The 18,447-nt window shown below is 45.3% G+C and overlaps 1 protein-coding gene across 3 annotated transcripts; it reads right to left on the bottom strand.

Annotated features, from left to right (window-relative positions):
* Positions 1-243: 243 nt before the first annotated feature.
* Positions 244-18,262, bottom strand: prkcsh.S (protein kinase C substrate 80K-H S homeolog). 3 transcript variants are annotated; one of them, NM_001092716.1, is given in 17 exon segments: positions 244-501; positions 1,386-1,541; positions 4,623-4,722; positions 5,277-5,351; positions 5,499-5,588; positions 7,912-7,981; positions 8,233-8,308; positions 8,423-8,557; positions 8,806-8,892; positions 11,569-11,647; positions 11,871-11,955; positions 12,630-12,759; positions 13,011-13,128; positions 13,228-13,285; positions 13,812-13,907; positions 17,578-17,694; positions 18,033-18,171. In NM_001092716.1, coding segments are annotated over 16 exon segments (1,545 nt in total). In that variant the 5' UTR covers positions 18,121-18,171; the 3' UTR covers positions 244-501; positions 1,386-1,400.
* Positions 18,263-18,447: the final 185 nt, after the last annotated feature.

Genomic DNA, 18,447 nt, shown 5'->3' with positions numbered 1-18,447 from the left:
CAGGTTCATGAATGATGTAAAAACAGGGACCTTGTCAGTCACCCCCCCATTTCATAAAAGAAGCTGCAGAGATACATAGTATGTCTCTTTCCAACACTGTAACTCTTCCTTTAACATTCATCTACCCCTTAATCCACCAAGTCCCAGAGAGGTATGCTGGGGGCTAATGACCAATCAATCTGGCACTACACAAAGTACAACCTCCCTCTATTTCTTACTTGCCAACGCAGGTAACCAATGGACTAAAAGGTCAGACTCTTTTATTTAACGAAACACAACATTACAGGCCATTGCCAGCAATATGTACAGCGTAAGGAAAGGCAAAGTGCTAAGGGATGGAATGTGTCTTCTGGTTGCCCCTTCTGTGGGAGGAGAGTGAGGTGTCGGCATGTGATTGGCTCAGAGAGAGATGATGCTCTTCTGGAGAAGTTATCTTAAGCAGGGGAGGGTTTCCATGTTACTGGTCACATGTCTTCAAGTCCCAGAAGAGAGCGGCTCCTTCTGTTGGCAATAAGGGGTGCCATCATTTCTATATCCTAAGCTGGAATAGAACATTTGTCATGGAGTCACTCAGGCAGGTTACAAATCAGACCAGTAGATATTTAGTGATCTCACTTACACTGAACACAAACGGCCAGATGTAGTGTGTGATACATCTCTGTTAGGACAACAACAGTCGCAACAGTAAGGGCCCAAACCCAACTGAGCTTACAACTAGGGATGCACCGAATCCACTATTTTGGATTTGGCCAAACCACAGAATCCTTCGCGAAAGATTCTGTGAATACCGAATGAATAGTAATTTGCATATGCAAATTAGGGGTGGGAAGGGAAAACATTTCTTACTTCCTGGTTTTGTTACAAAAAGTCATGTGATTTCTCTCCCTGCCCCAAATTTGCATATGCAAATTAGGATTCCGATTCGGTCAGGCAGAATGATTCGGCCGAATCTGAATCCTGCTGAAAAAGGCAGAATCTGAACCAAATCCTGGATTCAGTGCATCCCTACTTACAACACCCCGAGACCAATAAAGCTGGGCCCCTCCACATCCAACAATAAGGTGTAGACTTTAAGCTCAAATACAAGCAGGACAATATAACGAGATGTGTCAAACACCCTGTTTACACAAATATATATACTGTATGACTATATCTATTTTATTGGCTCTGTACATAATAGGACCCTGTCTGGATGGCATTTATTTGTCACCATTCCCCTTATTTGTTTTTCTTCCTCTTTAACATTAACTTTGCCATGAAGCATTTGCAGAAAAAGGAAACTTCTTAGGATAACTACACATTATAGAGAAATTTACAGATGATGCCTTTCACATTCATCATTCCACAGGCTTACTATGAATGAATGTAAACATCAATACTCAAACCTTAGATTTACTCTATCAAAGCTCATCATGATCTCCCGGCAGGACCTCAGGGGGTGGGTGGCAGGCCGCAGGGGTAAAGAACTCCATCAGGTACTCGCAGCGGCTTGGTTCTGATGTGGAGGTCACAACTGTATCCTTCCCACATGATAACTTCACCTAATAACATAAAGATTAATGAATAACACTATTCACATTGTCCCATAGTTCCCTCCTGTCTGTGTCACTGTATCACCCTGCAGTGGGAGGGACAGACTCATGTCCCATAGTTCCCTCCTGTCTGTGTCACTGTATCACCCTGCAGTGGGAGGGACAGACTCATGTCCCATAGTTCCCTCCTGTCTGTGTCACTGTATCACCCTGCAGTGGGAGGGACAGACTCATGTCCCATAGTTCCCTCCTGTCTGTGTCACTGTATCACCCTGCAGTGGGAGGGACAGACTCATGTCCCATAGTTCCCTCCTGTCTGTGTCACTGTATCACCCTGCAGTGGGAGGGACAGACACGTGTCCCATAGTTCCCTCCTGTCTGTCACTGTATCACCCTGCAGTGGGAGGGACAGACTCGTGTCCCATAGTTCCCTCCTGTCTGTCACTGTATCACCCTGCAGTGGGAGGGACAGACTCGTGTCCCATAGTTCCCTCCTGTCTGTGTCACTGTATCACCCTGCAGTGGGAGGGACAGACTCGTGTCCCATAGTTCCCTCCTGTCTGTGTCACTGTATCACCCTGCAGTGGGAGGGACAGACTCGTGTCCCATAGTTCCCTCCTGTCTGTCACTGTATCACCCTGCAGTGGGAGGGACAGACTCGTGTCCCATAGTTCCCTCCTGTCTGTGTCACTGTATCACCCTGCAGTGGGAGGGACAGACTCATGCCCCATAGTTCCCTCCTGTCTGTGTCACTGTATCACCCTGCAGTGGGAGGGACAGACCCATGTCCCATAGTTCCCTCCTGTCTGTGTCACTGTATCACCCTGCAGTGGGAGGGACAGACTCATGCCCCATAGTTCCCTCCTGTCTGTGTCACTGTATCACCCTGCAGTGGGAGGGACAGACTCATGCCCCATAGTTCCCTCCTGTCTGTGTCACTGTATCACCCTGCAGTGGGAGGGACAGACTCATGCCCCATAGTTCCCTCCTGTCTGTGTCACTGTATCACCCTGCAGTGGGAGGGACAGACTCATGCCCCATAGTTCCCTCCTGTCTGTGTCACTGTATCACCCTGCAGTGGGAGGGACAGACTCATGTCCCATAGTTCCCTCCTGTCTGTGTCACTGTATCACCCTGCAGTGGGAGGGACAGACTCATGTCCCATAGTTCCCTCCTGTCTGTGTCACTGTATCACCCTGCAGTGGGAGGGACAGACTCATGTCCCATAGTTCCCTCCTGTCTGTGTCACTGTATCACCCTGCAGTGGGAGGGACAGACTCATGTCCCATAGTTCCCTCCTGTCTGTGTCACTGTATCACCCTGCAGTGGGAGGGACAGACACGTGTCCCATAGTTCCCTCCTGTCTGTCACTGTATCACCCTGCAGTGGGAGGGACAGACTCGTGTCCCATAGTTCCCTCCTGTCTGTGTCACTGTATCACCCTGCAGTGGGAGGGACAGACTCGTGTCCCATAGTTCCCTCCTGTCTGTGTCACTGTATCACCCTGCAGTGGGAGGGACAGACTCATGCCCCATAGTTCCCTCCTGTCTGTGTCACTGTATCACCCTGCAGTGGGAGGGACAGACTCATGCCCCATAGTTCCCTCCTGTCTGTGTCACTGTATCACCCTGCAGTGGGAGGGACAGACACGTGTCCCATAGTTCCCTCCTGTCTGTCTCACTGTATCACCCTGCAGTGGGAGGGACAGACTCGTGTCCCATAGTTCCCTCCTGTCTGTGTCACTGTATCACCCTGCAGTGGGAGGGACAGACTCGTGTCCCATAGTTCCCTCCTGTCTGTGTCACTGTATCACCCTGCAGTGGGAGGGACAGACTCATGCCCCATAGTTCCCTCCTGTCTGTGTCACTGTATCACCCTGCAGTGGGAGGGACAGACTCATGCCCCATAGTTCCCTCCTGTCTGTGTCACTGTATCACCCTGCAGTGGGAGGGACAGACTCATGCCCCATAGTTCCCTCCTGTCTGTGTCACTGTATCACCCTGCAGTGGGAGGGACAGACTCATGCCCCATAGTTCCCTCCTGTCTGTGTCACTGTATCACCCTGCAGTGGGAGGGACAGACTCATGCCCCATAGTTCCCTCCTGTCTGTGTCACTGTATCACCCTGCAGTGGGAGGGACAGACTCATGTCCCATAGTTCCCTCCTGTCTGTGTCACTGTATCACCCTGCAGTGGGAGGGGCAGACTCATGTCCCATAGTTCCCTCCTGTCTGTGTCACTGTATCACCCTGCAGTGGGAGGGACAGACTCATGTCCCATAGTTCCCTCCTGTCTGTGTCACTGTATCACCCTGCAGTGGGAGGGACAGACTCATGTCCCATAGTTCCCTCCTGTCTGTGTCACTGTATCACCCTGCAGTGGGAGGGACAGACTCATGTCCCATAGTTCCCTCCTGTCTGTGTCACTGTATCACCCTGCAGTGGGAGGGACAGACTCATGTCCCATAGTTCCCTCCTGTCTGTGTCACTGTATCACCCTGCAGTGGGAGGGACAGACTCATGTCCCATAGTTCCCTCCTGTCTGTGTCACTGTATCACCCTGCAGTGGGAGGGACAGACTCATGTCCCATAGTTCCCTCCTGTCTGTGTCACTGTATCACCCTGCAGTGGGAGGGACAGACTCATGTCCCATAGTTCCCTCCTGTCTGTGTCACTGTATCACCCTGCAGTGGAGGGACAGACTCATGTCCCATAGTTCCCTCCTGTCTGTGTCACTGTATCACCCTGCAGTGGGAGGGACAGACTCATGTCCCATAGTTCCCTCCTGTCTGTGTCACTGTATCACCCTGCAGTGGGAGGGACAGACTCATGTCCCATAGTTCCCTCCTGTCTGTGTCACTGTATCACCCTGCAGTGGGAGGGACAGACTCATGTCCCATAGTTCCCTCCTGTCTGTGTCACTGTATCACCCTGCAGTGGGAGGGACAGACTCATGTCCCATAGTTCCCTCCTGTCTGTGTCACTGTATCACCCTGCAGTGGGAGGGACAGACTCATGTCCCATAGTTCCCTCCTGTTTGTGTCACTGTATCACCCTGCAGTGGGAGGGGCATGTCCCACAGTGCCACTTACCTGTGTTGAACGATTTGGTCCTTGCCAACATGATGTGCCATGCTCATACTTCATACTGCTGAATTTGTTATCCTCTGGTCCAGCCCAGGATCCCCATGATCTGAGAGTGGTGAGAGACAAAGAGCAATGCTATGCAGTGCATGTACATTTTTAGTGGCACCAGACTCGGGCTTCCACATGTCTCAGGCAATAGCATGTGGATGCCAAGGAATATAAAACACAGTTAAAGTATTCCATAAGCAACGTATAGGTCACTTACTTATATATATGTATAGGTATGTATAAGTCAGTTACTTATTTTTTTTTAAATAAATATGGGTGGCCCTGTCAGAAATTTTAAAGCAAAATGAGCTATGATCATATGACAGACTCTTCATCCCATGTTCTGATTGGCCCACCTGGGAAAATGACAATATGTCTAGCCCTGTGCCAAATTTCAAAAGTAAATATAACAAAATCTGTTTGCTCTTTTAAAAAATGAATTTTGCTGGAGCAGCACTATTAACTGATGTGTTTTGAAAAGAAAAAAGAAAAAAAAAAAAAAACAGGTTTTCCTGAGACAGTATCCTTTTAAAGGTGAACCACTCTTTTTTAAAGGAAGCACAAATCTTGTTGATTGGGGAATAAAGGCAGCTAAAGGTTTCAAGCTCTCACCCAAGGTTGGTTTCAGATCCTCCATGTTTTGGCTTCTGAGTCACACGATTAAATGGGCAAAGACTGTAAACGTACCTGGAAGAGTGAAACAGAGAAAATTGTCAATGTATCCCGTGGTCTTGCTGCAGAGAACAGCAAAGTACAGATAAAATCTGGATTACTGTTCTGCAGCTTCCCAACTATTTTATCACTGTCCGTACCAGCAGATCCCTTTCTACTCACTCGCTTGTCGAAAGCTCGTAGCATTCTCCATATAGGTAAGAAAATTCTCCACTGGGTCCAAAATCTAAAGAAATCTCCTTCTCCAACCGCCTAAAACACAAAGCAATAGTGGTTACAGCAAAGGTAAGGGACTGGGTCAGCTGCATTTCTAAAGAATTATTTTACAAAGGTAATAAGGGGCTGAGGGGTCAGGTTAGTGGAATAAGGAGTTACAGGAACAATAAGGGGCTCAGGGGAGGGGTTAGTGGAATAAGGAGTTACAGGGACAATAAGGGGCTCAGGGGAGGGGTTAGTGGAATAAGGAGTTACAGGGACAATAAGGGGCTGAGGGGTCAGGTTAGTGGAATAAGGAGTTACAGGAACAATAAGGGGCTCAGGGGAGGGGTTAGTGGAATAAGGAGTTACAGGGACAATAAGGGGCTCAGGGGAGGGGTTAGTGGAATAAGGAGTTACAGGGACAATAAGGGGCTCAGAGGTTGGCTTAGTGGAATAAGGAGTTACAGGGACAATAAGGGGCTCAGAGGTTGGCTTAGTGGAATAAGGAGTTACAGGGACAATAAGGGGCTCAGAGGTTGGCTTAGTGGAATAAGGAGTTACAGGGACAATAAGGGGCTCAGGGGTGGGGTTAGTGGAATAAGGAGTTACAGGGACAATAAGGGGCTCAGGGGAGGGGTTAGTGGAATAAGGAGTTACAGGGACAATAAGGGGCTCAGGGGTGGGGTTAGTGGAATAAGGAGTTACAGGGACAATAAGGGGCTCAGGGGTGGGGTAAGTGGAATAAGGAGTTGCAGGGACAATAAGGGGCTCAGGGGTGGGGTAAATGGAATAAGGAGTTACAGGGACAATAAGGAGCTCAGGGGTGGGGTTAGTGGAATAAGGAGTTACAGGGACAATAAGGAGCTCAGGGGTGGGGTTAGTGGAATAAGGAGTTACAGGGACAATAAGGGGCTCAGGGGTCGGGTTTGTGAATAAGGAGTTACAGGGACAATAAGGGGCTCAGGGGTGGGGTTAGTGGAATAAGGAGTTAACAGGGACAATAAGGGGCTCAGGGGTGGGGTTAGTGGAATAAGGAGTTACAGGGACAATAAGGGGCTCAGGGGTGGGGTTAGTGGAATAAGGAGTTACAGGGACAATAAGGGGCTCAGGGGTGGGGTTAGTGGAATAAGGAGTTACAGGGACAATAAGGAGCTCAGGGGTGGGGGTTAGTGGAATAAGGAGTTACAGGGACAATAAGGGGCTCAGGGGTGGGGTTAGTGGAATAAGGAGTTACAGGGACAATAAGGGGCTCAGGGGTGGGGTTAGTGGAATAAGGAGTTACAGGGACAATAAGGGGCTCAGGGGTGGGGTTAGTGGAATAAGGAGTTACAGGGACAATAAGGAGCTCAGGGGTGGGGTTAGTGGAATAAGGAGTTACAGGGACAATAAGGAGCTCAGGGGTGGGGTTAGTGGAATAAGGAGTTACAGGGACAATAAGGGGCTCAGGGGTGGGGTTAGTGGAATAAGGAGTTACAGGGACAATAAGGGGCTCAGGGGAGGGGTTAGTGGAATAAGGAGTTACAGGGACAATAAAGGGGCTCAGGGGTGGGGTTAGTGGAATAAGGAGTTACAGGGACAATAAGGAGCTCAGGGGTGGGGTTAGTGGAATAAGGAGTTACAGGGACAATAAGGGGCTCAGGGGTGGGGTTAGTGGAATAAGGAGTTACAGGGACAATAAGGGGCTCAGGGGTGGGGTTAGTGGAATAAGGAGTTACAGGGACAATAAGGGGCTCAGGGGTGGGGTTAGTGGAATAAGGAGTTACAGGGACAATAAGGAGCTCAGGGGTGGGGTTAGTGGAATAAGGAGTTACAGGGACAATAAGGAGCTCAGGGGTGGGGTTAGTGGAATAAGGAGTTACAGGGACAATAAGGGGCTCAGGGGTGGGGTTAGTGGAATAAGGAGTTACAGGGACAATAAGGGGCTCAGGGGTGGGGTTAGTGGAAAAAGGAGTTACAGGGACAATAAGGGGCTCAGGGGTGGGGTTAGTGGAATAAGGAGTTACAGGGACAATAAGGAGCTCAGGGGTGGGGTTAGTGGAATAAGGAGTTACAGGGACAATAAGGGGCTCAGGGGAGGGGTTAGTGGAATAAGGAGTTACAGGGATAATAAGGGGCTCAGGGGTGGGGTTAGTGGAATAAGGAGTTACAGGGATAATAAGGGGCTCAGGGGTGGGGTTAGTGGAATAAGGAGTTACAGGGACAATAAGGAGCTCAGGGGTGGGGTTAGTGGAATAAGGAGTTACAGGGACAATAAGGGGCTCAGGGGAGGGGTTAGTGGAATAAGGAGTTACAGGGATAATAAGGGGCTCAGGGGTGGGGTTAGTGGAATAAGGAGTCGTGTGGTATTAAGGTACTAAGAAACAGGTTTATCACTAACTTAATAGTATCCTCCATATCATGCAGAGACTTCTCTGCTTCTTCATACTGGGAACGAGCTTTCTGCGCAGCTAGGAAACAAAGAAGGTGAGAATCAGAGATCTGTTTGGGAGAAAGTAGGGAGGTGTAGGTGGTGGGCACAGACTACAGTTAAACATGTAAACATGAAAGGGCCAGACAGGAAAAATGATCAGTTATGTGTGAGAAGTAACATTAAGGAATTTAAGGCCAAGAAGTGAATGATTCAATAAAGTGAGCACACATACAAAGGGAAGGGTTAGAAAGTGCGCAAGGAAGATAAAGAATCATTACACACACTCACCATCAATCAAAGCCTGTGTTGTTTCATCATAAGGCGGCATCTCTGGTTCTGCTTCCTGTGCCTTGCTGGGTGGAACCTATAACATTGTAAAGGTTAATAAGCCTGTGACTTGTATCCCCTCTCTTCCCAAGCACACCATTACTTTCAGAACATCAGCCATTGTTAGCAAGGAGTCTGATTGGTTTATTACCCTAATGTCCTCTTCAGGTTCCTCCTCTTCATCATCTTCTCCATCATCTCCATCTTCCTCATCATCATCATCTTCAGGGACTTCTGGGTGAGACTCCGTTGGTTGCTCTATAGGAGGCACTGGCAGGGCATCGGTCTAAGTGCCAGACACAAACAGAAGGGGGATATTCCACACTCCCATGTGAGTCTGGCAGTTAATATCCCATATGCCCATGCCTGTATAGGGTTGCACCAAGCTCCACATATGCTTCTAGATCCCCTCCCCACAAATCTGCTTGCTTGGACAACCACAAAGGCATCTCTAAAGGCAATGGGCAAGGATACCCCTAGCATCAAGCGTGATCAGTGTGCAAGGCTATAGTGAGCTTAGTTCCTACATCTCACCTCTGATTTGTATTTTTCTTGGATCTGAGGCCAGACAGACTCCTGGAAACTGCTGACATCCACAGAAGATGCGCCACCAAGCAAAGACTAAGCACAAGAAGACAAATATTAAAGGCATACTGTCATGGGAAAGCTCCATCAGAATTCTGCACTGATATCCATTTATCAAAAGAACAAACCAAGTTTTTTTTATATTTAATTTGGAAATCTGACATGGGGCTAGACATATTGTCAGTTTCCCAGGTGCCCCCAGTCCTGTGACTTGTGCTCTGATAAACTTCAGTTACTTTATTGCTGTACTGCAAGTTGGAGTGATTATCACCGCCCTCCCAGCAGCCTAAGAACAGAACAATGGGAAGGTAGCCAGATAGCAGCTTCCTGACACAAGATAACATATAGGTATAATATAGGTGTGACATCACTTCCGGTCTCAGCAGAGAGTGGATGTGCAGGTGGAACCCATGTATTGCAAAGGTTCACCTCCATGATCTGCACTACAAGACTGGCTTGTTTGATATGCATTCAGAAATTTGAGTTATGCAAGTGCGATAAGTTTTAAAACCTTTTAAAAAAATAACGGCAACTTACACTATGGTTGCTGTACCTGATTTTTTACAGAAAAAGGAATACCCTGGAGTTGATATTGATATGCTGTTTTGAAATCAGGAATCTTGTAAATTGCCAATCCCACCAGAGAGTGGAGAAGCCACATGCTGATTTTTACTGATTGAACATAACACCATTGCACCTTATTTTAATTTGTTTTACCTTTTGAAGAAATCACTATAGCACTTTAAAATACACACGAAAAATCTGTGCATAGACATTCTATGGTTCAAGACACACACAGATTAGTGTTGTAACATTTTAGTGATTTCACTAAATATTAACAATATTGCACTAGGTTCGGTTATTTGGTTTTTTCCATAGGCTGTGGCACAGATCTTTCATTGAATCTTGACAAGATAACAGCTGCCTGGTAGATTTAAAGAGAAGCGGACACCAAAAAACTTCTTTAAAAAAAAAATGATTCTTCATTTGAAGTTATATATGTCATGCTGACTGTTTTCTCCTTAAAGGAGAAGTTAAAACTAAGTAAGCCTTATCAGAAAGGTCCATCTAAATATACCAGTAAACCCCCAAAGTAGTGCTGCTCTGAGTCCCCTGTCAAGAGAAACACTGCATTTCTTTCCTTCTATTGTGTACACATGGGCTTCTGTATCAGACTTCCTGTTTTCAGCTTAAACCTCATTGCCCTGGGCAAGAGCATGCTCAGTTTGCTCCTCTTCCTCTTCCCCACCCCCCACCCTTTTCTACTGTAATCTGAGCCCAGAGCAGGGAGAGACTCAGGCAGGCTCAGAGCAGGGAGAGACAAACAGAGTTTCTAGAGCTTTTTACTCAGGTATGGTAAAACATTCTACAGAATAAATATAGCATTCTAGCTTGCACTATTGCAGCTAATCTATTGGCAATAAAATGCCTCCGTAGCTTTCCTTCTCCTTTAAAGGAGAAGGAAAGGCTAAAACTAAGTAAGCCTTAACAGAAAGGTCCATCTAAATATACCAGTAAACCCCCAAAGTAATGCTGCTCTGAGTCCCCTGTCAAAAGAAACACTGCATTTCTTTCCTTCTAATGTGTACTCATGGGCTTCTGTATCAGACTTCCTGTTTTCAGCTTAAACCTCATTGCCCTGGGCAAGAGCATGCTTAGTTTGCTCCTCTTCCCCACCCCCTCCCTTCTCTACTGTAATCTGAACCCAGAGCAGGGAGAGACTCAGGCAGGAAGTGATGTCACACCACGTTAATACTGCAGCTCCTATCCTAAACAAACAGAGAGTTTCTAGAGCTTTTTACTCAGGTATGGTAAAACCTTCTACAGAATAAATATAGCATTCTAGCTTGCACTATTGCAGCTAATCTATTGGCAATAAAATGCCTCCTTAGCTTTCCTTCTCCTTTAAAGCTTTTTTTCACTTAATAAATCCAGTTCTGCATCAGACTGTGGCAGCCAGACTGTAGCTCTCTCCTGCATCCAGTCAGAATGTGAGATTGATGATGTCACAAAGGGGGCGCAACTTCTCGTTCCGTTTCCCTTGCAGCTTCTACTCTCTGGAACTTCCTGATTGTCTCCCTGGTTTTGTCTGCAGCCTGTGAGTTTCCTTTTTCTACCTTTCGCCCCTCTAGTGTGTTGCCTGCCTGCTGCAAAGAGCTCTCTCTCCCTCACGCTGCCCCCCTCTTTGTAACTTGATAGGAGACAGACTGTCCGTTGCTGCCTGCACCAAAGTACTCCCACCTTTCATACAGAGAACTGGATTCATTAAGTGAAAAAAGCTTTAAGGGGAACACAGTCAGCTTGACATATAGGCAACTTCAAATGAAGAATCATTTTTTTAAAAGGAGGTTTTTTGGGGTCAGCTTCCATTTAAGAACAGCACTCAATACTAAAAACCAGGTCCCACTGAGACACATTCAGTTACATTGAGTAGGAGAAACAACAGCCTGCCAGAAAGCAGTTCCATCCTAAAGTGCTGGCTCTTTCTGAAATCACATGACCAGGCAAAATGACCTGAGAAGCACCTACACACCAATATTACAACTAAAAATACACACTTGCTGCTTCAGGAATGAAATTTTATATTGTAGAGTGAATTATTTGCAGTGTAAACAGTGTCATTTAGAAATAAAAACTACACCATAAAAATCATGACGTAAATCCCTATATTTTTAGGAACTTACAGAGAGCTGCCTGGGCCTGAGTGCTTACCTGAGCCTCTTGGTCTGACATAGCACCATCTCCATCCACGTCCAACTCCGGGTGAGAGAGCAGCTCAACACCAGCCAGCCTGGAAACAGTGCAATAGGTAGAGTTGGAGTGGCCAGATCCCCTCCAGTGAGAGGACCCAACGCAAACACATTGAACAATGGTCGCACAAGTCAAACATAATCAGACAGATATAACAGGACAGTGTTTATGGCCTCTAAATGGATGGATACTGTTAACTGATGGGCTGTTAACACATACAACATTCCTATGCAGGAAGCTCTGACTAGCTGCTTGGCACTCACATTCCATCAGAGTCCTGGTCCAACTCAGTGAAGACCTCCAGTGATCGCTGCTTATCCATTTCAACCTTCTCTGCTTCTCTACTCTCTGTAACATAAGGGCAATTAGAACAAACACACACAAGGCATGCAGACCTGCAATAACACATGATTACTTAAAGTGGAACTATCATGAAAATGAAAATTGAATATAAGCTTCAGCATACTTCTATAAAAACGTTCTAAATACAAACAATTAAAAATTCTCTAGCGTTTTTGAAATAATCAAGTTTATGTTCACTATTCCTCTCTCAGCATCTGTTTTCTCTTCATTCCGGCTTCATGCAGCAGTTGGGTGTCAGATATTCATTGACAGTTAGATCCAATATATCTTACAGGGGGGCTTCCTTTTGCCTAGAAGATGTATTAGAGCTCACTCTTAAAATCACCAGACATCATGTCTCTCTGCATGCAGAATTTGTGCAAAAGGCAGTTATTTTGTTAGATTTTGTTTGTACTGGAATCTGAGGGAGCTCTAATACATCTGCTAGGAAAGGAAGCCCCATATAAGATATATTGGATCCAACTGTCAATGAATATCTGATACTCAACAGCTGCATGAAGACAAAATGATGTGAAACAGATGCTGAGAGAGGAATAGTGAAGCTAAACTTGCAGCATATTTAATTTATTGTATTTACAAATTTCAGTAAGAGGAAGCTTATATAAAATTTTCATTTTCGGAATAGTTCCCCTTTAACCAGCAGGCACATGCACACTTACCCTCCCAGGACTTTTTATGCGCATCCTTTGCTTCTTGCTCAGGTTGTTCGGCTGCTTCTTTCTCTGTGCGCAAAGAATCCACTTGTGCCTGCAGTGCCTGGCGACTCTGTACCATATCTTGCAACTTGGTCTGTGGCAAAAAGTGCAGATAAGTCTCATTTGTAGCTCTGTCCATCCTGCATGTGTTACTCACACACCTGTTGTCACTTCCCTAACCATACACTAATAACACACATGCACTTCTGCACCTGTCCATGCAGTAACAGTTGCATCATTACAGCTGCCGTGTGCTGGTACAATTACACTGTGAGGATACTCCTGCAATGCCTCACGTCACATTTATCAGTACCTTTACCATGGAAGGATGAGATAGGTCCGTACCTGTTTTTCCTCTCGTCCCTTCCTGGCTTCCTCAATCAACAACTGTTTCACCCGAAATCCTTCTCTGGCTGTCTCTGCCTGTACCTGGAGCTCTTCTCGCGCTTTCCTGCCCATTTCCCTACAGAGGGGGGGCAGGTGGAAGTTGATGGAAATCAGAGTTAAATAGAAGGAAAGGATTCTGTGGTGCATTCTAATAAGAACAAGATCGCTAGGTTACCTGCAGGTATTCTCACACACCACTCCACTGTTATATTCATCTGTTGTGTCACAGCAGTCTGGGGGGGACAAAGAGTAAATTAGAATGCAAGCACTGCAGGGAAGGATTATCCTCACACAATGACCCCCCTCTCCCTGTATTGTATCTGTGTCCCTTTACCAAAAGTTCCCAAAAGCTCTGCAGGACAGAATTCCCTTCTCCCAATGGTTCCCTCTCTCTGTATTTTATCCGTGTCCCTCTGAATATTAGAGTGTAAGCTGTGCAGGGCACGATTCTCTTCTCAGAATGGTTCCCTCACCCTGTATTGAATTTATGTCCCTCTATACACTAGACTGTAAGCTATGCAGGACAGGATCTGCTTCTCCCAATGGCTCCCTCTCCCTGTATTGTATCTGTGTCCCTTTCCCAAAGGTTCCCTGTATTGTATGTATGTTCCTCTGTATACTAGACTGTAAGCTCTGAAGCACAGTATTTGCTTCTGCCAATGGTGAACCCACTATTGGTGCAAACTGCAAGGACAGGAGAAGTGCTCAGCCTAGAACAGAATCTCTCCCATATTGCAAGCAGTTGAGATGCTCACTTACCACAGATTCCATCGTTGATGCGGGACGATGGGATATACTGGGGTTTGTAGCCAGCGTTGGTGCAGTGGAATCTCCCATTGGAACAGGCCGAGGTACCTACAAGCAACAAGCAATGTGTCATATACAGGCCTTGGAAATTATCTGAACTAGGAAATATTAGGCCCATCAGTACGCTGAAAGAACCCCCTGCTATGAGTGACTGCATCAAGGAAAATTAGCTCAGTATTAGCACATAAGCCCCACTTTGAGTGACTAAAAGTTAACTCCTTGTACAGTTAAGGTCACATGTGCAAATAGCTTGTTCCCACAGACACCTAGGAGTTGAGACTAATGGAAAAAATTAAAAACCTTTCTCACATCTTTCCTAAGCAGAAGAAAATCAGAGCAGCCTCTTTCTTTCTCCTGACAAGTTCCTTGACTACTTGGTGGTCAGACTGGTGGGAAACTGACCAGCAGGTGGCGCTGTTGTAACAAAATTCATTCATATTAACAGTACATGTATCCCTTAATATCTCGGACTTAAAAGAAAATAAATAATGAATGTAAAGTGCTTAGAATTATAGGGGTGTGTCTTACTATTCAAGGGGGCATGGCATTATGGAATGCGAGCAGTGGTGGGCTACACCCAGTTGATTAGGGCCATATATAAAAAGATTCACAGCAGGAACAAAGGCCTACATTTTCCTGTAAAGAGAGATACCACAACGCCCCTGTGCAGGTAAATCAGAAGGTTTAGAGGCTCTTTAAAGGGTTAGTTCATGTTTAAGTTAACTTCTAGTATGTTATAGAATGACCAGTTCTAAGCAACTTTGCAATTGGCCTTCATTTTATCTTCTGAATTATTTGGCAACTTCTTTTAACTCTCCCCAGCTTTCCAATGGGGGCATTGACCCCATCTAAAAGACAAATGCTCTGTAAGGCTACAAATGTATTGTTATTGCTATTTTCTATTACTCGCGGCTTTCTATTCAGACCTCTCCTATTCATATTGCAGACACTTATTTATTTCAATTCATCTTTGCTAGGGTAATTTGTAGGGATGCACCGAATCCACTATTTTGGATTCGGCCGAATCCCCGAATCCATCTTGGAAGATTCGGCCGAATACCGAACCGAATCCTAATTTGCATATGCAAATTAGGGGCGGGAAAGGAAAAAGTGGAAAAAAAATTGTTTACTTCCTCGTTTTGTAATAAAAAGTCACGTGAAATCCCACCCTCCCCACAATTTACAAATGTAAATTAGGATTCAGATTCGGTTCGGCCAGGCACAAGGATTCGGCCGAATCCGAATCCTGCTGAAAAAGGCTGAATCTTGGCCGAATCCCGAACCGAATCCTGGATTCGGTGCATCCCTAGTAATTTGGGCCCTAGCAGCCATAAAATAAAAAACCCTTTGCAAATTGTCTCAGAATATCCTCTTTGCACTTTCATTTAAAGGTGAACAACCCCTTTAAAAGGGGATCTGAACCCCAAAAAATTAATTTATGTAAACCGACGACGAGCACTGCAATTTACATTCAGTTTGTTAGTGGTTCCAGTGACAATAGCAGTTTGAAACTGCCTATACCAGGCTTTTGTCTCCATAGTCCCCAACAGCTGGAAGTCAAAACCCTACGGTAAACATGTATACAGGAAGTGCATAGACAGTTAGGGTCACTGACCTTGAAAGAGAACTGTTGAGTTTAGAGCCTGGTATTATCAGTCTAAAACTGCCAAGGTCTCAAACCACTAAAAAGGAAAAATAATGTATATTGCAAAGCTGCTGAAGGAGCCCCTAAGTAACTATAAAATGAATGTATTGTTTGGGGTTAGATCCATTTAACCTACAATCTAGGGTTGCCACCTTTGCCAGAGGCTAAACCCAAACAGGGGGCGGGGCAGATAGCATTGGGGGTGGAGCAGTGATGCTGGGGTGGGCATGAGGACATCAGAGGAAGGCATCATGATGTAAGAGGTGTTATAACACTGGGGTGGGGTTAGTGCATCACTTAGGGGAAGATTTACTAACCAGGCGAAAAGTCGCCAGCGTCCACTTCGCACCCAGCGCAACACTTCGCCACGCGAAAATTCACTCAGACAACGCTAATTCACTAAAATACATAGTTTCGTCCTGGGCGCCAAACGCTGGCAACTTTCGCAGCTAGCAAAGATGCGCTAGCGTTCATTTCTGCCTAGCGAAATTTGCATAGGGCAGGTAATTTAAAGTTGTATGGATGTTTCCATTATAAATGTTGCTGCAAATGGTTTAAGTTACCGGTTTATAATACACAAGTCCAGGGAACCGTAATAAAGACAAGAGAGTTAATATAATGCCCTAAACATGAGCCCACTGTAAAATGAATGTTCCATATGTTAGGAAAAAAATGTTCCCAAAAAATCACAAAGGAATCAAAATCAAAAAGGAAAAGTCGCCAGCGTTTTTTGAACCTTGATGCATTTTCCAGTCACAGAATATAATGTAAGTGACAGAAGATTGAGGTTGACAGAAGATTGTATTCCATTGCACTTTGCCTGGTCTGAGCAGGCGACAGCAAGTCTGGCGAAAGAGGCAACGTTCAGTAAAAGCCGCATTTTAGTGAATTTGCGGGGTTACGTCCATTCACCAGAGCAAATTGTCGCCTGGTGATATAGTGCGAATGAGCGCTAGCGCCTGTCTCTTTCACTTGCGAATTGGCGCCTGTTAGTAAACTTTTTGATGTCCCTGTGGGCGGTAATGCTGGCGAATTGTCGCTAGCAGTAGCCACTTCGGCCTTAAGTAAATCTGCCCTTATGATGTAAATGGCTCGATTTCTGTTCAGTTTTCGGAATATTTTGGGATCCATTATACAGAAATCGGTAATCAAGAAAGCTCTGAAATATAGAAATGCTAATTTAAAAAAACAATTGCTTATTTTTGATTGATTGGACATTGGCCTTTTTTTTTAACCCAGCTTAAAGGAGACATATAGGATATATGAAAAACCACTAATTTTGTAGGTAATTATAAGTAATATATGGTGTTGCTTTTACATGGTGCTAAATTAAATACATGGTGCTAAATTAAATATATTAATATTATCTTTAAAAATAGCCTCTTTATTGGAGCTCCCTATAGATGTTCTCTGGTCCCCGTCTGTGTTTCAAATGAGGGGTGGGCGAGTCCTAACGGTCCATACAAAAAGCATAGTAGGAGGGGGACAGCCAATCACAGCCCTGCAGTCACACAAGCACAGACAGGCTTCAGTTCCCCTTCAGGTCCTGCTAGCTGCTGATTGGTTCCTGTCCTACAGTGCAGTGAGTTGAGAGCCACCGGCTTCCTTACACAGCCTGAGAATTCAGGGAGCAGGAAGTGGAAGAGAAGGGAGGGACTAGTAGGGTTTTTGCAGAAATATTCAATAAATCAGCCTGAAACACTACTTTTTAACGCACAATTACAATTCTTCTATATCTAAATGAGTATAACACACTGGTACGTTCTTATTTTTTACACAACATGTCTCCTTTAACTATGTAACTATGATTTGCTTTTTTGTTCTGTTATAAGAAATTAACTGCACTTGATAATAACTAAGCCATGTTAAGTTGAGTATCTTAGTATTTAAATGTTTTTATTTATTGGCCAGAATATTGTTCGGGTTTCATAAAGCTGAAAACCGAACAGAGTGTTGAGACCCGAACAGGCCTTTGAAAAAAAAAAATGAACTGTTTGGGTGAAAACCTAACAGGTGGCAACCCTGCTACAATCACTGATCATTTAGGCCCGGCTGGCACAATCCCCCGCTCACCAGGTTCATCGGTCCCATCGGCGCAGTCACAGTAATCGTCATTGACTCTGTCGAAGGGAATGGTCCGAGATCCGTCTAGACAAGTGAACGGCTTGGAATCATCGTAGAAACCACGGTCTGCAAAAGGCAACACATTATTTGTTATGTTTTTTTTGTTGTTGTTGAAGTCAGAACCAGCAGTGCAGTGAACAGGAAACCATTCTATTTAAGCATAATCTTGAAACCAATAACAATATGTATGGAACGTATATTGGGAAGCTGTTTAGAATGATATTTACTTTCATTAGGCTAAATGAACTTTGTGGGTGGAGTTCCCCTTTAATGCCTGAGTCAGACAGACGTAAGACACATCCCGGCCGGGCAGGAGGCAGAATGAAAGCCCTATATATATATATATATATATATATATATATATATATATATATATATATTTATACATTCCCTGCTACACTCACTGGACAGCGAGACCCCACGAGGCCTCTTCACCTCCACAGCCCAACAGCCAAGAGCCCCAAGAAGCAGCAACACAAGCGAAGCCTTCATTCTTCTTTTCCGCCAGGACACGATACAGACTCACAGCTAAAGCCAACGGCGAGATAGCGGCAGCCTATCAGATAACGCCAAGTTCAGAGATCGACGACGGCGCACTTCCTGTAACATCACCACCTTCAGCGACTACCGTCTGGGCGCCATATTGAGTATGGCAACAAGCAGTTCCATTAAAAAAATGAATAAATATCGCATAAATCAAGCCACCCTTATATTTTAAACAAGTGCAGAAACACACTGACAAAACTGAATAACCCAAGAAGAAGTAACGTTGTTGATAATGACGGTGACTTGGCAAGATACATGCACTGGGTTTACCAA

Source organism: Xenopus laevis, chromosome 3S, assembly GCF_017654675.1.
Source record: "Xenopus laevis strain J_2021 chromosome 3S, Xenopus_laevis_v10.1, whole genome shotgun sequence".
Lineage (NCBI taxonomy): Eukaryota > Metazoa > Chordata > Amphibia > Anura > Pipidae > Xenopus > Xenopus laevis.
This window is presented reverse-complemented; position numbering and strand designations above follow the sequence as displayed.